The 27,769-nt window shown below is 43.5% G+C and overlaps 1 protein-coding gene across 1 annotated transcript; it reads right to left on the bottom strand.

Annotated features, from left to right (window-relative positions):
• Positions 1 to 649: 649 nt before the first annotated feature.
• ctsl.1 (cathepsin L.1) lies at positions 650 to 26,640 on the bottom strand. The gene is made up of 9 exons (XM_073028365.1): positions 26,524 to 26,640; positions 26,332 to 26,429; positions 19,892 to 20,034; positions 14,786 to 14,977; positions 13,918 to 14,109; positions 11,709 to 11,874; positions 6,958 to 7,063; positions 2,890 to 2,985; positions 650 to 2,378 (listed from the first exon to the last, which is right to left on the bottom strand). The coding sequence occupies exons 2-9, from the start codon at positions 26,426 to 26,428 to the stop codon at positions 2,372 to 2,374; spliced, it is 999 nt and encodes a 332-aa protein (XP_072884466.1). The 5' UTR covers position 26,429; positions 26,524 to 26,640; the 3' UTR covers positions 650 to 2,371.
• Between the last annotated feature and the right edge of the window lie 1,129 nt (positions 26,641 to 27,769).

Here is a 27,769-nt window from a genome sequence, read left to right as displayed (position 1 = left end):
GCACAATTTGTTTTATTTTCATGCATGGGGGGGAGGTAGTTGATGATTTTCTTTGAGTGCCTGCCATGGTTTTCTGGAGAAGATGAATCTCTGAGTTGTATACCACAGACATGCAGACATACTTTGAGGAACAACACCTTATATTCCGTTTGGGTAGCCTCCAACCTGATGGCATGAACATTGATTTCTCTAACTTCCGTTAATGCCCCTCCTCCCCTTCTTACTCCATCCCTGATTTATTTATTTCCCCTTCCCCCTTTTTTTCTCTCTCTGCCCATCTCTCTTTGTCCATTCTCCATCTCCCTCTGGTGCTCCCCACCCCTTTCTTTCTCCCTAGGCCTCCCGTCCCATGATCCTTTCCCTTCTCCAGCTCTGTATCATTTTTGCCAATCACCTTTCCAGCTCTTAGCATCACCCCACCCCCTCCTGTGTCCTCCTATCATTTTGGATTTCCCCCTCCTCCTCCTACTTTCAAATCCCCTCCTACTCTCAAATCTCTTACTATCTTTTCTTTCAGTTAGTCCTGACAAAGGGTCTTGGCCTGAAATGTCGACAGCGCTTCTTCCTATAGATGCTGCCTGGCCTGCTGCATTCCACCACCATTTTGTGTGTGTTGCTCGACAATAAATGAACTTTGAATCTTTGCATCTTGAATCTTGAATTTATTATTAAAGTGCATATGTGATACCACATACCATATGTTAAAATTGATCAACTTTCTGCCAAGCAATTACAGACAGAAAGAAATCCCCCAGAATTTTACAAAAACCTATACATAACCAGACAAGCTCTGACAAACAACCAGTGCAGTGATGTCAACAAGTTCCACTGATCTCAGCTGCAAATAAATGGTTTATAAGGTAAAGTTTAGATGTTTAGAACATTATGAAAGGAGTAAATAAGGTGGACAAGCAGTAATTTTTACCCAGGATCAAAATAAGTAATACTAGAGTACATTTACAGTACTGTGCAAAATTTTTTGGCGCACATGTATAGCAAGGGTACCTAAAACATTGGCACAGTACTGTAGTAATTTTATGTATTACACTGTACTGATGCTACAAAAACAGACAAATTTTATGACATATGTGAGTGATGATAAGCTTGATTCTGATATGGGTCTCTATTGTGGAGTGAGAGTGGGAAGGGGGCAGGAATCATGGTTGGGAAAAAAGGAAGGGAGCGGGCAGTGCCAGACAAACTTTCTATAATGGTCAATAAACCAATTGTTTGGAATTGAATAACCTTGCCTGGTGTCTCAGGATGTCTACACTCACCCTTGACACCTCTTCCCTGCCACCTGTCCCACAACCCTCCCACGGCACTCCCGCAGATAGCCTTCACTCCCTCCAGATTTGCAAACTCGCTGTCCACTCCACCAGGACAAATACAGTACTGTGCAAAAGTCTTAGGTACCCTAGCAATATACATGTGCCTAAGACTCTTGCACAGTTCTGTATTTAAGGTGCTAGAGGGGGAAATGCCTAATACCTTTAAGGTGAGAGGAGATGTTCGAGGTGAGGGGGGATAAGTTCAAATTGTTTGGGGCAATTTATTTTTACAGAGTGGTGGATACCAGGAATGTGCTGACAGAGGCAAATATGATAAAGGCTTTTAAGGTATTCTTAAATGTTCATACGAATGTGCGTGGAATTGAGGAGTATGGACTGTTTGTAAGCAGAAGAGATGACTCAGATGTTTAATTTTGGTTCAGCACGACATTGTGGGGCAAAGGCCCTGTTCTAGTCTATTGCTCTGTACTACATTCTATGGAAAAATTTTGAGGTTTTTAACATTGTCAACAATATCTGGACAAGCAGCACAAACAAAATGCTGGAGGAACTCAGCAGGCCAGGCACCATCTGTGGAAAAAAAGTGCAGTCAACGGTTCAGGTGGAAACCCTTCGGCGGGTCATTATCATTTATGGGAAGGGTTTCAGCCTGAAACGTCGACTGCACTTATTTCCACAGATGCTGCCTGGCCTGCAGAGTTCCTCCAGCATTTTGTGTGTGTTGCTCGGATTTCCAGCGTCTGCAGGTTTTCTCCTGTCAGGAAAAGCAAATTCCAAATGCCTACACAGAAAATGTCAGATTGTGAGGAGCACCTTAAACATCACAGAAAATTCAATTATATGTCAACATAGAAATACATTCCGGAAAAAAGTACATATCGTCCAAAATTCAACTGGTCAGGATCACAATCGCATATTACAATCCAGTGTAAAAGTGTGCAACAAATTGAGCTTGCAAAATCTATTCATAAAAGGACTATATATCGTACCATTATGTTATAAATTGTTTTAATAGTGCACCAAAGATATGTGACTTCTTTAGAAGATCTCGGGCCAATTACTTCAAGTTGTTCAGAATTTCAATATCTGAAAAAAAAAACAAAGCACTTTAGAAATGGTGGAACTAATGTGTTGAAAATGACAAGAAGAAGTAGAAATTCCTGGTTCAATCTGGAATAGAAATATAATTTATGTATATAAGCTATCTTATGTATTTATATTTATGGTTGCAATGACTCCTTAATTTAATTAGACAGAATTCACCCAATCTGTCAAGGGTTAAGTTCACTGTGTATAGTTCCTGTTATGTTGTACGTTATTACGTTTTGGGCCGGGGTTTTTTTTATATAAAGCGACAGTAACTCAAATAACTACACGTTACAACAGTGGTGTTCAGAAGAGCATCTCTGAATGCAGAACATGTCGAACCTTGAAGTGGACGGGCTACAGCAGCAGAAGACCATGAGCATACACACAGTGGCCGCTTTATTAGATACCTCCTTTTCCTAATAATATTTCACTTAATTGCTACAAAAATGTTTTCTCAAAGTGCACGTAAAAGGATTTTGAAGATGTAAGTAAAGACATTTCAACGTACACTGTAGGGAAGCTGGCATCTGTCGCAATTCCACACTGATTATTCTTGTTTCTTGACATATAGATGTATCCGCCATCACCCCAAGTTGTGCCCCAGCTAGGAAAAACAAAACATTCGTTAAAGAAGAGTTAAAATCCAATTTTCAGTAATCATACTTGTCAGAGGTTAACTTTATTTATCTCATATCTATTTATCTCATTTATTTATCTTTATTTGTCTCATTTGCAATTGTTACGATACGGCAACAATTGAATATAGAATGGAGACAGGTTTTCTATAAACAAATTAAACATTTATTTAAACTCAGCTCAACAACAAATGAAAAGTAAACAAACGACTAACTTAACCGTAAGTTAACTGCTATACGGCAACTCAAACAGATCTTAAAGCAATAAATGTGAACACGGTTCTTAAAGTGATAAATGTAAAAGTCCAAGTGATTTAGACAGTCAATTAGGAGAGACTTTCACAGCAAGGCTTTCCCGTTTTATACTTTTTTAACGTTTTTTAACAGGCCGTCACATGACCTCTCACTGGCGGGGAAATTACATCATGTGACCTCACACTGGCAGAAAAATTACATCACCCCACCATCACAAGACCATTACATCATGCTCACCAGATACTCAATTACATCATGGTCGTAAGACAGTCACAAGATACCCACGGGGTATGGGACACAGTACTGTACAAAAGTTCTGGCACGTATAAATTCGGACTATTTTCTAAATGGGGAGAAAGTCCTGGAATGTGAGATGCAGAGGGACTTGGAGGTTAACTTGCAGGTTGAGACGGTGGTGAGGAAGGCAAATGCAATGTTCGCATTCATTCCAAGAGGCCTAGAATGCAAGAGCAAGGATGTGATGCTGAGGCTTTGTAAGGAGTTTATAAGGGTGTACTACAGGAGAAGGAGAAGGAGGAGAGGAAAAGGTATTGTTTAAAAATTCAGGACTGGAATGACCCAATGAATTTGAAATATTATATTATTATATGGGCATCCAGAGGCATTTTATAAAGTTCCTTGCAAAAGACGATTGGTTAGAGTTGAAGTCGTGGAATCAAAAGGGAGTTTTTGAACTGAAAGAGTAATTGGTTGATCGCAGGAAGCATAGGACAGGGAGCAAACATGTATTTAAAATTGTCAGGGTGCAGTCCCACAAGGATCAGTGTTGGCCACAACCAATGACTGCTTTTTTTTAAACAATGTAGATAATGGAATACTTGCTGGTGTCATGCCAACCATTCTATCAGCAACTGAGACAGAAGAATTGAAGAGACATTATAAGGTGAAGGAAGAAGGCCAAACGGTGTCAAGTGTGTGCAAATGCAAAGCCATCTACTTGAAAATGAATACATGTTTGAAGTACATGTATTATCAAACTACGTACACTTTATACAACCTTGAGACTCGACTCCTTGCCGGCAGCCACGAAACAAAAAAATCCAAAAGAGTCCATTAAAAACAAAAGAAGACTATCTCAGAGACACAGAGAGAGAGAGAGAGAGAGAGAGAGAGAGAGCCAATTGAGCGAACAATAAAACAAACAAACAGCATTCAGAACTGAAGTTCACAAAGCCAACCATCGCTGCTGCCAATCTAGATGTCCACTAGCTGCGGGCCAGTCTGGCACAGATTCAAGCAAACCCTGCCGTGCAGGTGGTTAGCTAGAAACAATAGAAATCCCAAGAGCCCTGGGAGTCCATGGACGCAAAAATGTCACAGGCAAGTAAAATAATACGGATGGTTGCAAAATAAACTCATGCTAATTTCCCTGGATACAGAGGAGAGGAATATATGAGGGCAGATGTTATGCAACACACACAAAATGTTGGAGGAACTCAGCAGGCCAGGCAGCATCTATGGAAAATAGTACAGTCAATGTTTCGGGCTGAGACCCTACGACAGGACTGGAGGAGAAAGCTGAGGGGTGGATTTAAAAGGTAAGAGAGGGGGGAGAGAAACACCAGGTGATAGGTGAAACCTGGAGGAGGAGGGGAGATGTAAAGAGATGGGAAGTTGATTGGTGAAAGAGATACGAGGCTGGAGAAGGGGGAATCTGATAGAAGAGGACAGAAGGCCATGGAAGAAAGAAAAGGGGGGGAGGAGCACCAGAGGAAAGAGATGGGCAGGCAAGGAGACAAGGTGAGAGGGAAAAGGGGTTGGGGAATGGTGAAGGGAGGGAAGGGAGGGAATTACCAGTAGTTCGGGAAATTGATGTTCATGCTATAAGGTTGGAGGCTACCCAGACAGAATATAAGGTGTTGTTCCTCCAGCCTAAGCATAGCCTCATCACGACAGAGGAAGAGACCATAGATAGACATATCAGAATGGGAATGGGAAGTGGAATTAAAATGGGTGGCACTGAGAAATCCTGTTTTTTTTTCTGGCAGATAGTGTAGGTGCTCAATGAAGTGGTCTCCCAACTTATATCGGGACTCATCGATACACAGGAAGCCAGACCGGGTCCACCAGACAGAGTATATGATTCTAACAGACTCACAGGTGACGTGTTGCTTCACCTGGAAGGATTGTTTGGGGCCCTGAATGGTAGTGAGAGAGGAGGTGTAGGGGCAGGTGCTGCACTTGTTCCACTTGCAAGGATAAGTGCCAGGAGGGAGACCAGTGGACAAGGGAGTTGCATAGGGAGTGATCTCTGTGGGGTGGGGGGTGGAGAGAAAGATTTGCTTGGTGGTGGTGGGATCACATTGGAGATGGCAGAAGTGCAGAGAATTATATGCTGGACACGAAGGCTGGTGGGGTGGTAGGTGAGGACAACAGAAGCCCTGGTTGGGTGGTAGGAGGATAGGGTGAGATCAGACGTGCGTGAAATAGAAGAGATGCGGTTGAAGGCAGCATTGATTGGTGGAGGAAGGGAAGCCCCTTTTGTTGAAGAAGGAGGACAGCTCCTTCGTCCTGGTATGAAAAGCCTCATTCTGAGAGCAGATGCGGTGGAAATGGAGGAAATGAGAGAAGGAGATGATGTTTGTATAAGTAACAGGGTGGGAAGAGGTATAATCCAGGGTAGAATTTGTGTTGGATCTATACAAAGCTAAATTCTGCATCCCATGCTTTAGGATGGATATGTTCACTTTGAATGAAGTGCCAAACATAACTGCAGAAATCTGATCTCAACTCCAAGAAAATGGAGGGTTATGAGCTGTGCAGGAAGAAAGTGTTAGTTTGTTTGTGGAGTGTGTTTGCGTATATGGGTCAGCACAATATTGTGGCCTGAAGACGCTGCACTGTGCTGCACTGTTCTAGTTCTGTGTTGTTCTACATTTATCTATAATGCTAGGGCCAACGTGTCTGTTGCTGAACTTCTGGAAATGTTTCAGACAAATGCAGTTTAAATATCTCTTTGTGGTTTCTTAGATCCTTATCACCTAGTGCATTCAAGATGGAAAGTCTTACCTTAATTTCCACAACTGAAGTTCTGAAGTTTAAAAGAAAAGTTTTATGTAGTTAGGTCATTTTTAATAGGAATGGAAATTGGTGTGTTGATGATTAATCACAAGAGTTGTCATTTATCATCTTTCTTGTACCTTTGTAAATGGACCAGTTAGATAATCTGGTAGCCTGTAATGAAACTCCATAAGGGCTGGATATCGGAGGTCATTCATTCATTATGTGCCGTGTTCTATGACGTGGGCGATCATGGTCTACGACCATGATTGTTCCTGGCAAATTTTTCTACAGAAGTGGCTTGCCATTGCCTCCTTCTGGGCAGTGTCTTTACAAGACAGTGACCCCAGCCTTTACCAATACTCTTCAGAGATTGTCTGCCTGGAGTCAGTGGTCGAATAACCAGGACTTGTGAAATGCACTGGCTGCTCATACGACCATCCACCACCACCTCCCAGGGCTCCACGTGACCCTGATTGGTGGGGTTTAAATAGGTGCTACACCTTGCCCAAGGGAGACCTTCAGGCTAGTGGAGGGAAAGAACACCTTACATTTCCTTTGCCACCCCGTGCATCAGAGATATTCACAATAAAATAACAGTGAACATCCTGACATCAACAGGATTCAATAGATTTTAAGGATTGTATATAACGTTTACATGTTACCTGTTCTTAACCAGCCAGTAGTCTGTTCCTTCTAATGTCCCATATCCGACAGCGAGAACACCATGGTCGAGAAAATAACTACTGCACATTTGCTCATCATAAACTCCTGAAAGCAATGGGGCAGAAAGGCAAATATTATTCCTTAAGGAAAGAGATTAAACATAGGAGTTAAAACACAGCAGTTTAGTTGGAGACACAAGAGATTCTGCAGATGCTGGAAACCTGGAGCAACAACCACAAAACACTGGAGGAACTCAGCAGGTCATGTAGAGGCTATGGAGGGAAGCAATGGCTAGTTTGAATTCAAGTCAAGTCAAGTAACTTTTTATTGTCATTTTGACCATAACTGCTGGTACAGTACACAATAAAAACGAGACATTTTTCTGGACCATGGTGCTACATGAAACAGTACAAAAACTACACTGAACTACATGTAAACAACACAGAAAAAAACTACACTAGACTGCAGACCTACCCAGGACTGCATAAAGTGCACAAAACAGTGCAGGCATTACAATAAATAATAAACAGGACAATAGGCACAGTAGAGGGCAGTAAGTTGGTGTCAGTCCAGGCTCTGGGTATTGAGGAGTCTGATGGGTTTGGGGAAGAAACTGTTGTTACGTACCCCTGACACGGGACAGTGGTGTACTTGTCATGTGACAGGTGTTGAAGCTATACTGGACTTGAGGTAATGGTCTTGTGATGATGGAGTGATGTCATTTTCCCGCCAGTAGAGGTCATGTGACAGGTTTTTTTTTACAGGGTATAAAAGGAGGACCCCTCCCTGTGAGGAGGGGCAGTTTGTGGCTGGATTTGCCATGTTGGCTTCATGCCACTGCGTGATTTAATGTTATGACGCAGTTTAGTTGAAAGATGAAGTTTTATCTAATGCCTAAAGTTTAAAAGGTCATTGCCAGCAGTTTCTTTATAATACTGCTAGTTGAAAATCAGTGGAGAGTGAAGATCGGAGTTCGGGAGTCAAAAGATCGAGGGAAGTCGATTTCGACGGTGAAACAGGTTCGACCTTGTTTGATCCTCATTCGGAAGGAATTCATTGACTGTTCTCGTGTTAATCCCTGTGAATAGCAGAAAGGATTGGGTACAGTTTTGTAAAGGAAAGGTCAGTGCCTTTAAGCCGTTTCCTTTGTCCATCTACGTAAATTCTTCATGGGAAAAGTTCGATTTCTGGGAACCGAAACAACACGACATGAAAGAGAATTTAAATCATCTTGAAAAGTCTCTCCCTTAAATGGACTGTGGGCATTTTGAACTTTTGCAAAGTTACTTTGAAGAACTGTTTGTGCAACATCGCTTTAAGAACTGTTTAAGCTTCCTTGCTTTAAGAACTGTTTAAGCTGCCGCACAGCAGCTGATTTCCGGTTGCGTGAGTGGTTTGTTTACTTTTGGGGGGGTTTGTTTTCAGTGTTTAATAAACGTGTTATTTGTTATAAAAACCCCTGCCTAACTCATATATTTATTGTTGTTTGAATCCGTAACATTGTTACATAGTCCAGTTGTGAGAGCCCGAATGCTTCGGTGCCTTCTCCCAGACGGCAGGAGGGAGAAGAGTTTGTAGGAGGGGTGCAAGGGGTCCTTCACAATGCTGTTTGCTTTGCGGATGCAGCATGTGGTGTAAATGTCCGTGATGGCGGGAAGAGAGACCCCGATGATCTTCTCAGCTGACCTCACTATCCGCTGCAGGGTCTTGCGATCCGAGATGGTGCAATTCCCGAACCAGGCAGTGATGCAGCTGCTCAGGATGCTCTCAATACAACCCCTGTAGAATGTGATGAGGATGGGGGGTGGGTGGAAGATGGACTTTCCTCAGTTGTTTATACATCAGCGATAATGAGCTTGTACTTCCTGCCAGTTATTTCAATTTTTGCTTTCATTTCCTCATGGAATTTAGATTTCACTGACAAAGTCAGCATTTGTTGTCCATTCAAGGTCCAGATACATTTATTATCAAAATATGTATGTGGTATACAGCTTTGAGATTTGTCTTCCCCACAGTCAGCCATGAAACAAAGAAAACCATGGAAGCCATTCAAAGAAAAACATTAAACCCCTCCCCCAAAGCATTAAAAAAACACAAGTTGTGCCTCCTCTCTATGTTTCTGGGCCTCGAGGTCACTTGTCAACTGGAATCTTCACGGAGACAGCCAAGTGCCAGATTGCTCAATCGATCACAGTAGATAACAGTAGATGAACTGTAGATCACAGGCTCTAACAGTACTAGAAACACATTTAGAATAAGAAGAAGACGTTAAAGAAGTGAAGCTAACAGTTTTGTGGTCTATCTGGAAGATGTCACCCGAGGTAGCACTGTTCGCTGGTTCCATCTTGACCAGAAGAGGTTAAGAGTCTTAATCACCTCTGGATGGGCGGTTTGCCGAGATATTTTAAAGATGTTAAAATTAAGCAGCATTTGCTTCAGCAACATTTGAATCTGAATTCACAAGCAGCCAGCCAAAGTAAGGACCACATATCTTAAACTCCGATGGACATTTGTGAATCAAATGGGTTGTTATAACACCTGGTATTTTATGGCTCTCATCACTGACCCCTCTTTTAATTCTAATGATTCTAAGTTTCCCAGGTACCATGGCAAAATATCTCTTAGTTCAAAATCCAGGTCTCTGGATAATGTTCTATAACGCCAGGCTGAACAAACCTGGATTGTTTTCTATGGAGCGGTGGTGGCTGAGGGATGATCTGGAAGAGGTTTTGTTAGATTATGAGAGGCATTGTTTACTTCGGTCATTCGAGACACACTGCCCAGCGTTTCCTCCGATTTAATCCTAGCCTAATCATGGGACGATGTACAATGACCAATTAACCTACCAAATGGTAAGTCTTTGGCATGCGGTAGGAAACCGGAACACCCGGAGCAAACCCCATGTGGTCACGGGGAGAGCATAAAAACTTCCTACAGGAGTCATGTGTTGAATTTTGTGTTGCGCCTTATGGTCGGTTGTCATGGGGTTGGGTTGTGGTAGAATGAATATAGTCACACATTCACTCTTTGTGTCATTGGTTTTAGTTAGAGAGAGGCTTAGTAGGGGATATGGGTGTTTTTGTTGACCATTAACCTTGCTTATTTCACTATTGCTTCGCTAGTTTTGTTATCTCTTTTAGTGCTATAGAAGATCGTTTGTCTTTGCTGGTTTCATTATAAAGGGTTGAACATACTTTTTGCAACTTGGAACTCAGGTATTTGGAAGAGTGCCATACGGTGTCAATTCCCTCACTCAGTCTCTCAGCGGCTTTGACTTGTTCTTCAAGTAACCATGACAGAGAGCATGGTCTGGATGGTGGGGGTCCTTGCTGATGGATGCTGGTTTCTTGGGGCAGTGCTCCTTGTAGATGTGCTTAACGTTGCGGAGGGATTTTCCTGTGATGGACTGGGCTGTATCTAGTTGGTACCAATCGGCTTACAGCAGACGTTGCCTAATGATCTAGAGATTAATATCTGATCTTGTTCTCGCCCATACACACCATGTGTCAGAACACCTACTGGGTGACCTACATCACTACATCAGGTTGGACGTAGTAAAGCGCATCATAATGAGTCGAGTCTCTCACTCAGTCTCTCAGTGGTTTTGGTTTGTTTCTCAAGTAACCGCTGCAGGCGGAGATAGAGTAGACATGTGAGTGTAGGAATGTGAAGGGTAAGTTTTTTGTTACTCAGGTGGATGCCTGATTCTGCTGCCTAGGATGACGAGAGAGCAGATCCATTGGGCACTTTCAAGAGGTGTTTAGTTAGGCAACTGAATGTGGGGAAGATGGAGGGATATGGACGTTGTGTAGGCAGAAGAGATTAGTTGGCCATTAATTGTCTTGGCACAACATTGTGGGCTGAATGGCCTGTTCCAGTGCTGTACTCTTCTATGTTCTATATTCTATAATAAATGATTTGAACTGTTCCTACAACCAACTTTCAAGGACTCTTTATTTCATTCTCTCATGTTCTCGTTATTTGTTGCTATTTGTTAATGCTTACATTTGCACAAGTTTGTGGTCTTCTGCACTCTGGTTGATCTTTCATTGATCCTGTTATAGTTACTGTTCTATGAATTTGCTGAGTATGCCCGCAGGAAAATGAATCTCAGGGTTGTATATGGTGACATAGATGTACTTTGATAATAAAATTGACTTGGAATGTTGAATGTGAGGGAAATGGCTGGATATGGTCATTGTATAGGTAGAAGGGATTAGTTCTCTTTTTGATTACTAATTTATTTAGGTTAGCAGAACATTGTAGGCTGAAGGGCTTGTTTTTGTGCTGTACTAGATTATGTTCTATGTTCTATAATGACTTCATGACCTTAATAACTGTGTTTCAGTACAATACACAAATCTATCATATTTGATCTGTAACCCCCATATTATGAATGATAGAACATCAGAGCCCCCAAACCCCCCTCTGCACCCTTCACGGAAGCAGAAGGAAAGGCATTAACAGCCCTCCCTCCCCCCACTCAAATCAGCAAAAGCACCAACCCTCCCCACCCTCCCCCCACCCACCATTGTGTAAGAAACTACAAAAGCCCCCAAAGAGACCTAGATTCAGATTCCATCAAAACAACAGTCCATCACCCAGCTCTTTGGTGTTTCAGACAAGCTCTCTCTCACTTGTGAAGGAGAGAGAGATTGCTCCTGCAAAAATGAGACTGGAGACCAGTAACTCCCTGTTCCAATGTTCTGATATGAGAATATAACGCACACAATTCTAACCAGCCACCTACCTGAGGAGTAGAGCATGAACGATGGATGGCTTGCATCAATAGCAACAGACACTGGTCCATTCATAGCCACGGCGTACTTCAGTGATCGCTCACTTCCTTTTTTGACCTGAACAAATCCATTGCAAGTAGCACCAACGGTTCTTGGATTGTATCTACAAGGTCCATCCTAAACAAACGAAACAAGAGGAACTGTATATCTATAGATATAGATAGACAGATAGGGTGTCTGGGAAGTTTGCACAGTACTGTATTTGTCAAGCTGGAGCGGAGAGTGAGTTTGTAAATCCGGCGGGAGCAAAAGATGTTGGGAATGGTGAGGGTGAAGCGCTGCGGGAGGGGTGTGGAACAGGTGGCAGACAAGGAGTGCCGAGCAGGGGTGGTGCTGCTGTGATGCGGGTACAGACACACAAAAACTTGCAATTAAAGTTGTTGTTCAAGTTCAAATCTATTGCACGTGGCACATTTAGACAGAGATGTAGCGTAAAGATTTTTACTCCTCATGTATATGAAGGATGTAAGAAATAAAGTCAATTCACTTCAATTCAATTCAATTCGACTCAGTCCGATTATACATATATATCACCGAATGAAATAACGTTCCCCCAGACTACGCTGCACCCACAAAACATATTACACGCAGCTCTCTAACCAAAATAGTAAAGTTCAATGTTCGAAGTAAACTTGTTATTATCAAAGTACATACATGTCACCATGTATGGTGATTGGACACGCTAGAGGCAGGAAATATCTTCCCGATGTTGCGGGAGTCCAGAACTAGAGGCCACAGTTTAAGAATAAGGGGTAGGCCATTCAGAACAGAGTTGCGGAAAAAAATTTTCACCCAGAGAGTTGTGGATCTGTGGAATGCTCTGCCTCAGAAGGCAGTGGAGGCCAATTCTCTGGATGCTTTCAAGAAAGAGTTAGACAGAGCTCTTAAAGATAGCGGAGTCAAGGGATATGGGGAGAAGGCAGGAATGGGGTACTGATTGTGGATGATCAGCCATGATCACATTGAATGACGGTGCTGGCTCGAAGGGCCGAATGGCCTACTCCTGCACCTATTGTCTATACAACCCTGAGATTCATCTTCTTGTGGGCATACACAGCAAATCTATAGAATAAGAACAGGATCAATGAAAGGTCAACCAGAGTGCAGAAGACAACAAACTGGGCAAATGCAAATACAAATAAACAACGAGAACTTGAGATAAAGAGTCCTTAAAGTGAGATCATTGGTTGTAGGAACATCTCAATGATGGGGCAAGTGAGTGTGGTTATCTCCTTTTGTTCAAAAGCCTGATTGTTGAGGGGTAGTTACTGTTCTTGAACCTGCTGGTGTGAGTCCTGAGGCTCTTGTACCTTCAACCTGATGGCAGCAGCGAGAAAAGAGCATGGCCTGGGTGGTGGGGATCCCTGATGACGGACGCTGCTTTCCTATGACAGTCTTTCATGTAGATGTGCTCAATGGTTGGGAGGGCTTTACACATGATGCACTGAGCCGAACCCACTATCTTTTCCTGAATTTTCTATTCAAAGCCATGGTCGTTTCCATACCAGGCCAAGATGCAGCCAGTCAATACACTCTCCACCACACAGCTATAAGTTAATAAAATACAATTCAAATGAGTTAACAAAATATAATTCAAAATGAATGTCATGGAGTGCAGTGCAGGTAACCAGCTCGCTGTCCTGGTGATGAGACCTTGGGGGTGGCAGGGTATTCATTAGTCTCACAGCCTGAGGGAAGAGCTGTTACCCAGTCTGGCAAATCTAGTCCTGATGCTCCTGTACCTCCTTCCTGATTGTCTATTGTCTGTTGTCTATTGAGGCTTTTCATTCCAGAACTTATGAGATGTCCTCCTTCTTCAAAGAAAGGGACTTTCCTTTCTCCACAATCAACGCTGCCCTAACCTATGACCTCTAGTTGCAGTCCCACCTGCACTTCCTGTACTCCTGTACTTCCTTCCTGATGGTGGAGTCTAGGGAGCGTTGGTCATGTCACTTTACAACCAGTGGCAAAATGTCCGCAAGAAAATTGCCAAGATCGGAGAACAAGTCAACCCAACCATCAACCGCCTGAGCTATACAATTTCTGAACACTTTCCGTCCTCAGAGATGTTGACACCCAGGGTGTACATTAATGTCTTGTTAATTCACATTGCGTTATCATCTTACTATGGGAAACTCGAGCAGGATTATTTTGGCCTACCTCTGCCTCATAGGGGTATGACCATTCTGTGTCGATTCCTCCGTTGTCTATTATATATTGAAATGCATTATTCATAAGCCCTCCGTCACAGCCATAATTTCCGTATTCAGAGGAACAATCCACCAGTTGCTGCTCACTCAGAGAAATTAATTGACTGGTTTTTCTGTAGTGCTGTCCTTCCAAAGCCCCTGTCTGTAGAAACATGTACAGGTCACACACAGTTAAGTTAAAACCCCAAAAATAATAGTTATTTATTCATTTAGAGATACAGCATGGAACCGACTCTTCCAATGAGCCGCAGCACCCATAGTAAATTTTCTCTGTACTCTTTCAACCTTATTTACATCTGTCCTGTAGGTAGGTGACCAAAACTGCCCAGAATGCTTCTAACTAGACCTCACCAATGTCTTACACAACTTCAACATAACGTCCCATCTCCTGTACTCAATAGCTTTGATTTATGAAGGCCAATGTGCCAAAATCTTTCTTTACAACCCTATGTACCTGTGGATGACTTCCAGTTTTAGCCTCACCAAACATCAATGGAAAAAGGTTGCTTAAATTATATTTACAGCACAGAATAGGCTCTCCTGGCGCTTTGAGCCAAGCTATCCAGCAATCTCCTGCTAATCACAGGACAACTTACAATGACCAATTAACCTTCCAACCGGTACATCATTGGACTCTGGGAGGAAACCAGAGCACCTGGACAAGGGTCATGGGGAGAACAGACAAACTCCTGACAGGCAGCCTCGGGATTTGAACCCAGGTCGCCAGCACTGTATACCATTGCACTAACCACTACGCTACCGGGCCACCTCGTACGGAATAGGCTTGACATTTACCTTTAGTGAATGAGTACACATACCGCACTGAATGCCCAACAGGAACCACACATTTTCTGGTCTTTGACAGGAGTCACATAGCCTTCCTTACTCCAGTCGACTGTATCAGGCAGACTAACATTCTTGTAGGTCAGAGAGGCAAAGCCAGTGAATTTTGTGCCATTAACAGTTTTCAGGCACTTACCAAGTACCATTTTTTTATATTCTTCTTCAGCCTGCAGAAGAAGCAATCAATTATTAACATTGAACCTTTTTAATATTAATAGACGAGGGATAAGGTAACATTTTGTAGGTAATTCTTCACCATTTTAACAAGGATAAGAGAGTTATGGCTTTCTTTGTGTAAATCATATATGTCAAACTCAAGGCCCGCAGGCCAAATCCGGCCCGCGGTGGAATTATCTTTGGCCCACGAGATAATATCTAATTACTATTAAAGCTGGCCCCAGTAATCGAAGCGCCTATGGCGTATGATATGGCTAATGCTGAGTTTATTCAGGTACCAGGTTTTCAGGGACTTTAGTGTTTATTCGGCAGTCTTGCTCGGCAGTCTTCTTCATAAGAAACGGAATTTGTAAAGTGAAACACTTTGTAGTTATAGCAGAGACTGAGACACATGAGAGCAGGCTGAAAAAACGGAGGCAACGAAAGCTGCGTTTGCACGCGTCCGACTGATCCGGCCCGCATGAAGCTGCATTTCGCTCAAACTGGCCCGTGACCTAAAATGAGTTTGACACCCCTGGTGTAAATGTACAGTACTGTGCAAAAGTCTTAGGCTATAGCTAGGGTGCCTAAGATTTTTGCAATGTCCTGTAGTAATTTTATGTATTGCACTGTACTGCTGCTGTGAAAAAAAATAAATTTCATGACATATGTGAGTGATGACAAACCTGATTCTGATATGGGTCTCTATTATGGACTGAGAGTGGATAAGGGCCTGAGAGAGGGGTATCATGGTTGGGAAAAGGGGAAGGGAGAGGGAAGCACCAGAGAGACATTCTGTAATGATCAATAAACCAATTGTATGGAATCAAATGATCTTGCCTGGAGTCTCAGGGGTGAGGGTGTCTACATCCGCATGACCCTCCCCACCTGCAGCCCACTTTCTCCACCATCTATCTCACACCCCTCCCACGGCGCTCCACACACGCCATTCTCAACATGCTTTGCTCCCAACAGATTTACAAACTTGCTCTCCACTGCACATTGACAAATAGAATACTGTGCAAAAGTTTGGGGCTTTCTAGCTGTATACATGTGTCTAAGACTTTGGAATATTTAATGTGAACTTCAGCTTCCTACTGCCAATGACAAAGAATTATGAAACCCCTTTTAAGGGCGTCTCTAGAGATGCAGCCCTTAACCTCTCGCTAACAGCCACTAGACACAGCTGTGAGAAAAGCACCTCTCTCAGACTCCACATGTCTAGGGTAGATATGACTTGGGTCCTGTCGAACCTATGAGGTTAGGATGAATCACCTGCCCAGACCCTGTGAATGATGTTTAAGTTACTGCTCCCAAGCAATCGCCTGTCAGCAAGAAATAACAGGTTGCACACTGCATGCAATTATAAAGAAAGCATATTTAAGAATGTTAACTTAACCAAACAGTTATTAAAGAAAATAAAGGAAAAGGGCCCATCAGAATTACATACATAAGAACATAAGAGATAGGAGCAGGAGTAGGCCAATCGGCCCCTCAAGCCTGCTCCGCCATTCAACAAGATCATGGCTGATCCAATCTTAACTCTAGTTTTCACCGAATCCCACAAGGCAACAGTGCCAACCAACAGGGCACCATGCCGCCCATTTTATTTTATTATTCATCCCGCCCAAACCCATGTGATCACCCGGGGGAGAAAACCGAGTTGCCAATTGAGGAGAAAAAATCTGGAAAATTCCTCTCCAACCCATCCAGGCTATTGAAAACTGGTCCAGGAGATCACATGGCTGATCTAAACCTAGCCTCATGTCCACTTACCTGCTCACTCACCATATCCCCTAATGCCATTTTTATCCAGGAAAATGTCTATCTCTTTAATTAAACAGTTAAAGGTGCACATAAGTTGGAGTTCATCTTGAAGTTGTCTTTAACTCGTGCGCTGGACCCTCGCTCTGTGTGAAAACATGCACCACCTTCCGAATCTTGCTCAAAATCCATCTCAAACAAATGGGCTCCCCCATGGGAGTATTTGTCCTCCCTCCCTGAAGCCATTCATCTGCACAAAGCACCTTATGCAACAGGGACGGCATCCTCAGCCATCTTCCCTCCTGCCTTCTCCCAGCTCCCGCCAAAAAGACCTCGAGCCACACCAGTGTCCGTCACAAAAGCCTCTCCACCCATCGTTCTCTAGGACCTTCTCCCATTTCCACCATCCTGATTAGCTGACACCACATTCCTAAGTTTAACAACAAAGCTCCTTATCTCAGCTCAAACCCAAACAGGCTGGAATTAGAACTGCTAAAATGAAATGCCAACAGCATACCAGTAAAAATCTTAACCAGATCATTACAATTAAAACGGTGGGAAGTCCTGCAGTTTGCCTTTTGTTCCTGACACCAGCATCTGCCGTCTCTCATCTCTACAGCCCATGGTGTTCTTTAAAATGTTAAGCACCATTGTAATGCAGAATATACAACAGTACAACAGCAATTTCACCAAGAAACAATATACTCCTGATGAGATAAGGATCACCTTAGAAAACATCCAACCTGGACAATTAAATAAGTAGTGAAAAGTAGAAATTAAAAAGTAGTGAGGTAGTGTTCATGGGTTCAATGTCCATACAGAAATCGGATGGCAGAGGGGAAGAAGCTGTTCCTGAATCATTGAGCGTGTGTCTTCAGGCTCCTGTACCTCCTCCCTGATGGCAGCAAAGAAAACAAGGCATGACCTCTGTGATGGGGGTCCTTAGTGATGGAAGCCGACTTTTTGAGGCATCGTTCCTTAAGATGTCCTGGATTCTATGGAAGCTAGTGCCTACGATGGAGCTGACTAAGTTTACAACTCTCTGCGGCTTACTTTGATCCTGTGCAGTAGCTGTGCCCCCAAGATCAGATGGTGATGCAGCCAGTTAGAATGCTCTCCATGGTACATCTGTAGAAATTTGTAAGTGTCTTTGGTGACACATCAAATCTCCTCACCCTCCAAATGAGATATAGCCACTGTCATGCCTTCTTTGTGGCTGCATCGATATGTTCGGTCCAGGATAGGTCCTCAGAGATATTGACACCCAGGAACTGGAAATTGCTCACCCTTTCCACTTCTGATCCCTTATGAGGACTGGTGTGTGTTCCCTCATCCTACCCTTCCTGAAGTCCACAATCAGTTCTTTGGATTTAAAATGCAGCCCAAGCACACAAATAAATGCAAGGGCCACAACAAGGCTGAGAGGTCAAGAGATCAAAGGTTCAAAGATTCATTTTAATATCAGACGTCTATTCTGATACTATTAAGGTGGGAGGTGGGAGGAACTAGGAATGGTGGTGCCAATGATTTTAGCAGACCCAGGCGACTGCTTCCAGTTCAACCATGAAATGGCTTATTCTTCTTCTCTTATGTCTTTCTTTTCAGTCAAGGTGGCTGGGGTTCTGTCAGATCTACAGTTCAAACTATGGTTCTTCGCATGCGGTGGGATTTTGTACCGGCTGTGTGGCCTGTGTCTATCTCCAGGAACTGGCTGGAAGATGAGCAGCCTCATAGACGACCCAATCCCTCACAAATTTCACCCGCTGAAGGACCGTGGGAGACTGAAACGAGACGGAAGGCAGTGTGGGTGGTGTCAGAAGAAGGCCCCTATACTCAAGCGATCCCTCGCTCTCTCCCTCTCTTTTGATGGTGACTGGGAGCCTGTCGGTCCTCGGGTCAGGGGGCCTTGGAGAAGCGGTGTGTAAGATTGTAACATTGGAACAGCGAGTTGACGGTCTCCAGTCTCATTGTTGCAGGAGTGACCTTTCTCTCCCTCCATGGAGAGAGAGGGAGAGCCTTTCTGAGATACCAAAGTGCTGGGTTATGGACTCTAGTTTTTGATACACTCTAGATTAGAGCTTCGTTGGGGGGAGGGAGGGGGGCTTTTGCTGTTTGCTTGCATACGGAGTGTTGGGGTTGTTGCATCTGCTGCTGCAAGTGGGTGGTGGGGTAGGAGGAGGGTCGATGCTTCTGCTGCTGATTGTGTGTAGACGGGAGAGGTGGGGGGGGGTTTCGGAGTTCTGATGTTTCTATCATTCATACTATGGGGTTTCTTGATTTGTTGATGTCCGTGAAGTGTAAGAATTTCATGTTGTATACTGTATACATTCTTTGATATTAAATCAAACCATTTGAACCATTCAGGAGTCTTATAACGGTGGGATAGATGCTGTCCTTAAGCCTGGTGAAATGTTCTCCAGCTATTGCATCTTCCGCTTGATTGCCAAGGGGAGAAGAGAGATTGACAGGGTGAGGGGAATCCTTAATTACGTAGGCTGCTTTCCTGAGGTAGCTGGAAGAGTATACAATGGATGGATCCAGGTGAGGAACTGAGAATGAGGAAGAAAGAGTAGAAATGGTTTCTGAGGCTGGGAGGTAATAGGTGGAGGCAACAAAGATAGCCCACTGGTGTTAAAAGAAAATGTTATCAGAGCATAAATCTTGGAATTCCATCACTCTCTCTTTTGAAGCATTGAAATAACACAATCCAACACACAAAACATGACCTCCTTCATGCTGTTGTTCTTATTCTTTTCTCTATCCATGCCCATGATTGTTCTTGGCAATTTTTTCTACAGAACTGGTTTGCCATTGCCTTCTTCTGGGCAGTGTCTTTAAAAGACAGGTGACCGCAGCCGTATTCTATACACTTCAAAGATTGTCTGCCTGGTGTCAGTGGTCGCATAGCCAGGACTTGTGATGGTCACCAGCTGTCCGTACGACCATCCACCACCTAGTCCTGTGGCTTCACATGACACTGATTGGTGATGGAGTGGGAGGGAGGCTAAGCAGGTGCTACCTTTTGCCCAAGGATGAGCTGCAGGCTGGTGGAGGGAAGGAGCACTTTTCACTTCCTCTGGTAGAGACATATCTCCACCCCATCACCTGCTTAAGCTGTACTATAAAGGCACCATTCAGGAAAATAATAGATGTTGAATTACCAGGTCAGAAAAGGAATTCATTGCCATTCGGTAGGTGGACAAGCCCTTGTCTGCCTTCATATTGTGCAGCATAACCACCTTCCGGTTTTTCAGCCAGATGTCTTTACGATGGGCTACCTCTTCAGCTGAAGAGTAGGTTTTACCTTGAATGAAAGGAACAAGGTTACAAAATGTGCCCAGCCACTCTGTATCCTCAGAAGTGGAGTGAACGTTAATGGAGCTAATGAAACTAGAAAAGATTGGAAGTACCGAGCAGGTCAGGCAGCCTCTGTGGAGAGAGAAGTAAAATTAGTGCATCAGATCACTGACCATATATCAGATTTAAGAGGTTATTGTGACTTGATTTAGTGAACTGATCTATGGTGAGAATACACCAGAACAAACCAAAAGCCATGGATGAACTAAAAGATTTGCAGTCTGCTAAGGGCTAGATCTCTGGCATTCAAGACGAGTAATCCAGAATTATACAAGAAGGCCTGTATGATCTATGGAAGGGTATTTTTAAGGCAAAAGAACTAGTCCAATTGATATATTTTCCTTCTCTCCCTCTCTCTCTCTCTCTCTCTCTCTCTTCTCTCTTTCCCTCTCCCTCTCTCCCTCTTTCTCTCTCCCTCTCTTCCTCTCTTTTGCTTTCCCCTGCCAATCTCTCCCCTCTCTCTCTCTCTTTCTTTCTCTCCCCCTCTCTCTCACTTTCTTTCTTTCTCTCTCCCTCTCTCTCTCTCTCTCTCCTCTCTCTCTCTCTCTCTCTCTCTCTCTCTCTCTCTCTCTCTCTCTCTCTCTCTCTCTCTTTCCCTCTCTCTCTCTTTCTTTCTCTCCCCCTCTCTCTCTCTCACTTTCTTTCTTTCCCTCTCCCTCTCTCCCTTTCTCCCATCCTCATCGAAACAGCAAGCTGCTTTGACTCCCCTCTCACTGTAGTAGGAACGATCTCACTCTCTCCCTCATTAGTGACAGAGAACCTGTCAGAGATGTAGTTTTTGACGGTCCCTCTGTGGTGATTTGCTATTGCTTGCATGGTGGGTGGTGGTGGCGGGGGTGGGGTTGATGATTTTTCTGCTGCATGTGTCAGGGGGACTTTAGGGTTCTGATGTTTCCTGTCCTTCATTTTTTCAGGTTTTCTTCTGCTTCATGGATGTCAGCAAAGAATAAGAATTTCAGGTTGTATATTGTATACATTTTCTTATATTAAATTGAGCCATTGATTGAATGGAGTTGAAAGGGATAATAAATCAGCCATAATGGAATGGTGGAGCAGACTCAATAGGCCAAATGGCCTAAGTCTGCTCCTGTGTCTTATATTCTTCCGATGTCCAAGTGCTCGAGATAAACATTGCAGACGGAATGCAGGCCTAGTCTGTGTGTGTAGGCCTCCGTTAGTCTCGATAGGCCATGGATTTGCACCTTGGAAAGTTTCCAGGGCACAAGTCTGGGCAAGCTTTATTTTTATGGAAGACCGGCAGTTGCCCAAGCTGCAAGTCCATGCCACGCCACTAATGTTGTCCAAGGGAAGGGCATTAGAGTCTGTGCAAGCTCTGCACAATCAACAAGTGTACCAAAGCAAGAATCAACCTAGGGACCGATCTCCATTTGCCTTAACCTTCATCTGCTTTGGAAAATATCTTGCTATTAGAAAATATATATAATATTTATAGAGTATTACGAACAATTAAATCTCTTTCAACACATGCAAAATGCTGGAGGAACTCAGCAGGTCAGGCAGCATCTGTGGAAATGAATAAACAGTTGACAATTCAGGCCGACACCCTTCTTTAAGACTGAAAAGGACAGGGAAAACGCCAGAAAAAAAAGATGGGAGAGAGAGGAAGGAGGCTAGCTAGGAGGTGATAGGTGAAACCAGGTAGGTGGGAAAGGTAAAGGGCTGGAGAGGAAGGAATCTGATAGGAGAGGAGAGTGGACAATAGGAGAAAGGGAAGGAGGAGGGGACCCAGGGGGATGTCTCTTTAAATCTCTTTGCGTAGCTCTGTACCAGAAGTTAATTGATAAAGCTCCAAATGAAGGACGTCAGGATGATTTATTATAGAATTGTACTGAGATATGGCATGAAACCTGACCCTTCAGCCCATCTAGTCTGTCCCAGCTCTCAACCAAAAATTTACACCAATCCCTGCTTGAATCCTCCACACTTTTTCACCAACTCCTCAGTCATTCTGGTACATCACCTCCCCCCCCCCCCACTAGGAGCCATTTACAGTGGCAAATAAACTTGAAAACCCACACGTCTTTGACGTGGGGTGAAACTGGAGCACGCAAAGACAACCAGAGGGAGGACGTGCAAACACTCCACAGACAGTGCCTGAGGTCAGGACTGAAACCAGGTCACTCGCATTCTGAGGCGATGACTCTACCAGCTGGGCCGCTGTGACACTGTAGTCAGTTCAAGCTACCATACAGCAATGTTCAGTCATAGAATCACAGAACTGTGCAGCTCAGAAAGGAGACCATTCACCCATCACATCCATACTAAACCTTCAGCCCATTTATTCTGGATCCACTTGTCCATATTAGGAGAGTAAGGGGAGATTTGATGGAGGTATACAACATTATAAGACTATAAGATATAGGAGCAGAATTAGGCTATTTGGCCCATCGAGTCAGTTCTGTTATTTCATCATGGCTGATCCATTTTTCCTTCTGAGCCCTTATCTCTTGCCTTCTCCCCGTATCCCTTCACACTCTGACCAATCAAGAATCTATCAACCTCTGCCTTAAACATACATAAAGACTTGGCCTCCACAACTGCCTGTGGCAAAGAATCCCACAGATTCACCACTCTCTGCCTCAAGAAATTCCTCCTCATCTCCGTTCTATTAGGACACCCCTCTATTCTGAGTCTGTGTCCTCTGGTCTTTGACTCTCCCACCATACGGAACATCCTGTCCACATACACTCTATCAAGGCCTTCCACCATTCGATAGGTTTCAATTAGGTCATCCCTCATTCTTTTAAATTCCAGTGAATACAGGCCCAGAGCCATCAAACACTCTTCATATGACAGGCTGTTAATCCTGGAAACTACTGACATGATGAGGGAAGCCCTGAACACTGCCAGAGATGGAGGACCTTCATTGCTGCCCGAAACACCATCGGCATAACAGGCAGTAAGTAACCGTGCTGAGTTTGAGTGAGACTAGAACCAGTGTTTATAAATTAAGGGTGAATGGCGAAATATTTCAGGGGAACCTGAGGGGGAGCTTCTTCACAAAGAGGATGTTGTGAGAGTGGAATATTGAAGGTTACCAATTGCGTGAGACTAGAACTGAGGTCATGGGGTTAAGGATGAAAGGTGAAACGTTTAAGCAGAACATGAGGGGGAGCTTCTTCACTCAGAGTGTAGAACAAGCTGCCTGATGCACCATCAATAACTCTCTCTGAGATGTGAGGTGAGATATCGGCTTTTATTGACTGGAAGAAAGAACAAGCAGCAATTGACCACCATGCTACATCCTGGAGACTGAGGGCAGGGCTCAGGCCCCAATCGCCTTTATACCGGGGTACGTGGGAGGAGCCACAGGAGCAGTCAGCGGGGGGGGGCGTGTCCAGACAGGTATATGTAGTTCACCACACTGCCAACAGAATTGGCGGGTGAGGGATCGATTTCAACATTTTTAAAAATGATGGGAGGTGTTTGGAGGGCTAATTCTAGGGGCAGATCAATGGGCAGACTAGCAGTTCGGCACAGACTAGATGGGCCAAGGGGTCTGTTCCTGGGCTTTTTTTTGATACGCATACCATGGGAACAAGATTCTAGCCTATGCCTCTTGTAATTTCCAGGATGAGAATCGAGTTTCTTATCACTGAAATACATTATGTGCAGAACTCTCGGACCCTGTATGTTTTAAACATTGTTTCCGATGGCATGGCCTCCACAGGTTCGTGATCTCTACATCATCGAGGCCCTCTGGGATTACCTGGAGAAACAGAAGCCAGCGAGACAGCCAAAGTCCGCAGAGGAACTGTGGCAAGTTCTCCCAGATACCTGGAACAACCTACCGACAGATCTGCTTATAAAACTGCAAGGCAGTGTACCTAAGAGAACTGATGCAGTTTTAAAGGCAAAGGGTGATCACACCAAATATCGATTTGAAGCATAGAAAACCTACAGCACAACACAGGCCCTTCGGCCCACAAAGTTGTGCTGAACACTACCTTAGAAATTACTCGGCTTCCCCATAGCCCTCTATTTTACTAAGCTCCATGTACTTATCCAAAAGCCTCTTAAAAGACCCTATCGTATCCGCATCCACCACCGTTGCTGGCAGCCCATTCCACACACTCACCACTTTGATTTAGTTTTGTACTGTTTACTGCTCTTTATAATAATTTCTTTGATATTTAGCAACTTTTCATTTCATGACTTTGAAAGCATCTTCGCTCTACAGAACTTACTTTACAGGTGCCTCGGACTTTTGTACAGTACTGTATGTCATGAAAAATGTTGTTTTATGGCAATAGTACACTGCAAGACATAAAAGTTATTATAAGGTACGTACCTTTGTAGACCTTTATCAGCTCGACCCTTAACCTCCTTCACTCCAGGGAAAACAAGCTCACCTATCCCATCTTTCTGTATAACTAAAACCCTGCAGACCAGATAACATCCTGCTGAATCTCCTCTGCACTCTCTCCAGTGCATTCACATCCTTAATATACTGTGGTGAGCAGAACTGCACGCAATACTCACAGTGTAGCCAAACTATGCTGTTGTATAATGCTGCAACTTAACATTCTGATCAAGTCAAGTTTATTGTCATTTAACTATATATATATATATGTACCGCCAAATGAGACAATGTTTCTTTGGCCCAGGGTGTAAAGCACACCAGTACACTCAACACAAATATAAGACACGATAACTTGGAAAGTACGAATTAAACCTACAGATGAATTAAACAGAGATAAACAAAGTAAAGTGCATAAATTAAATATGGTAGGGTACAGTACACTATACAGGTGACACTTCGAACGTGATGTGGCATGGGAGTTCAGAAGCCTAATGCCTTGAGGGAAGAAACGGTTACCTATCCTGACTATTCTCACTTTTATGCATTGGAGTCTCCTGCCTGTTGGAAAAAGTCAAAGAGGATGCTGGATGGATGGGTGGGATTCTTAATAACACTAAGGACCCTGCATGTGCAGTTCTCCTGATGAGGGTCCCAAATGGATGGTAGGGAGACACCAATGCTTCCCTCAACCATTCTCAGAGACCTTTCTAGGGACTTCCAGTCCAATGCTCTGCTACTCCCATACCAGATGGAGATGCAGCATGTCAGGAAGCTCTCAATGGTGCTCCTGTAAAATTCAGGGAAGATTGGTGGGGTGCGGGGGGAGCCTCGCTTGCCTCAATCTCCTTAGGAAGTGGAGGTGCTGCTGTGAATTTTTATTCAGGTTATATTATAATGATACAGTACATAAATCTGAATGAGGTCCACCGCCCTATCTAGCTGTGTTGTCACATTCAGGAAACAATGAACTTGTATCATGGGGTCCCTCTGTTCATCAACATAGAGCATAGAACATTACAGCAAAGAACAGGCCCATCAGCCCACAATGTTGTGCCAACCCTTTAACCTAGTCTCTGGTCAATCTAACCCTTCCCACCAACATAGCCCTCCATTTTACTTTCATCCATGTGTCTATCCAAGAGTTTTGTAGAATCTCTTAATGTACCTGCCAGCATATTCCACGTTCTCATCAATCTCCATGTAAAAAACTTACTTTTAACATTTCCCCTATAGTTTCCATCAGTCACCTTAACATTATGCCTCTTGTTTCAGCCATTTCAGCCCTGAGAAAAAGTCTCTGAGTATCCTCTTGATCGATTCCTCTTATCATCTTGTACATTTCTCTCAAGTTGCCTCTCATCTTCCTTCGTTCAAAAGAGAAAAGCCCTAGCTCGCTCAACCTATTAGCGTAAGACCTGCTCTCTAGTCCAGGCAGCATGCAAGTAAATCTCCTCCGCACCCATTCAAAAGCTTCCACATCCTTCCTATAATAAAGGGACCAGAACTGATCACAATACTCAAGTGTGATCTAAGCAGGGCTTTATAGAACTGCAACATTACCTCACAGCTGTTGAATTCAGTCCTACAAATACTGAAGGTCAACATATCAGGTGCCTTCTCAACAAGCCTATTGACCTGCACGACAAATTTGAGGGATCTATGGATGTTAAACTCAAGATCCCTCCGTTCCTCCACACTACTAGAAATCCTGTCATTAACCCAGTATTCTGTCGTCTTGTTGTCATTGTTCAAAGAATCCATGACTTGGTGTACAGTATCCACTCACAGAAGTGGGTAGTTCAAAACACACAAGACACGGACAGGTTTGTGCAGCAATCATTTCACAGCTAAATGTGCACAAGATAAAGCAAAATAATTATAATTAAAATTAACAAAATAAGACAAAATAATTATAGTTACCAAACTTTTCTTTCCAGGCAAGCCATTCCATTTCTTCAACCGAGGAGCTAGCGGCACTTGACAATGTCAAAGCCATCGTCAGTATCAAAAGCTTCATTCTAGATTAAAGAATTGAAATCAAATTATTTGATTCAAAGTTTTAAAAGGTGTGAGTTGGAACATTTGTAGAGGAACAGCAATGGTCATTCTCACCCAAGGTTTTCTGTGAGCCAAACTGCTGTTCAGATTAGTCTCCGGTGAAATAACACCCCAAGTGCAGGAATCGAAAGAAATCTAGTATTTATACACATGAACTTGCCATCTGTCATGTTTGCTTGCTGAGTTAAAAAAAAGAGGAAATGGGTGGTTCCTTTTAATTTGGTACAAACCACATGACAATGGTAGGAAATAGATGAATCAACGGGCAATTTCCCTGATAAATACCAATAAATAGCTGGGAAATGTGACAGGGTATTCTCATTTGAAAAAATAACATTTGATTTTTTTTCTTGTTTCGTACAAGTCACAAAAGTTTTCTCTTTAGAAGTGCACTTCCTTATTCCAAGCATTGATTTGAACTCAGCCCTGTGTGTATGCAAGTAACCACTGTCCTTATCTGGCCGTGTTGAGAGCATTCCTTCACACTGTGCTCTGCAGACTGGGAAAGGCATTCCTCGGTCAATCCCTGATCTACTTCCGGCGCCGTAGCGTACAAGCCACTGGCTCAGAGAAGCCGCTCACAAAATTTTACTGATGTGCTGTGGAGAGCATTCTAACTGATGCACCACCATCTGGTTTGGGTGGGGGCAGCTACTGCACAGGATCGAAATAAGCTGCAAAGATTTGTAAACTCAGCCAGCTCCATCATGGGCACTCACCTCCTCAGCATCCAGGGCATCTTCAGGGAGCAAGGCCTCAAAAAGTTGGCATCCATCATTAAGGACCCCCACCACCCAGGATATCAGAACATGGCCTCTTCTCATTGTTACCATCAGGGAGGAAGTACAGAGGCCTAAGGAACACACTCAGTGATTCAGGAACAGCTTCTGCCATCAATTTTCTGAATGGACGTTGAACCCATGAACAACACCTCACTACATTTTTTCTCTTTTTGCACTACTTATAGTTATACAGCTCTCGTTACATGCACATGCAGTTCAACTCTTTGAGTGATCGTACAGAAAGTTTGAAGTTAATAACTCATCTCCTTCTACCTCGGGCCACGAACTTATCAATCACCCTATGCTGTGGACCACTTTCTAGAGGTCCAAGATGCCAACTTCTACAAAGACGGGATCCGTATGCTCCACGACCACTGGACTAAGTGTGTAAATGTAGGAGGGGACTATGTTGAAAAATAAATGTGCCAGATTTTCTAAAATTGACTCCTTCTACCTTAGGCCATGAATTTATCAATCACCCCTCGTATATATTTCTTACCATAAATTAGTTTTTATTA

The sequence above is a fragment of the Hemitrygon akajei genome, chromosome 24 (genome assembly GCF_048418815.1).
Source record: "Hemitrygon akajei chromosome 24, sHemAka1.3, whole genome shotgun sequence".
NCBI classification, from domain to species: Eukaryota; Metazoa; Chordata; class Chondrichthyes; order Myliobatiformes; family Dasyatidae; genus Hemitrygon; species Hemitrygon akajei.
Note: the sequence above shows the minus strand (reverse complement) of the source record. Positions and strands in the feature narration are given on the sequence as shown.

What these genes read in the sequence shown, in the direction of transcription:
- ctsl.1 (XM_073028365.1), bottom strand. Translation starts at nt 26,428, where the DNA reads ATGAAGCTTTTGATACTGACGATGGCTTTGACATTGTCAAGTGCCGCT. An exon ending in TGAATTCCTTTTCTGACCTG is followed by an intron (nt 14,978 to 19,891) that starts GTAATTCAACAT and finishes CTTCTTCTGCAG; the next exon opens with GCTGAAGAAGAATATAAAAA. An exon ending in TACTGGCTGGTTAAGAACAG is followed by an intron (nt 2,986 to 6,957) that starts GTAACATGTAAA and finishes TGTTTTTCCTAG; the next exon opens with CTGGGGCACAACTTGGGGTG.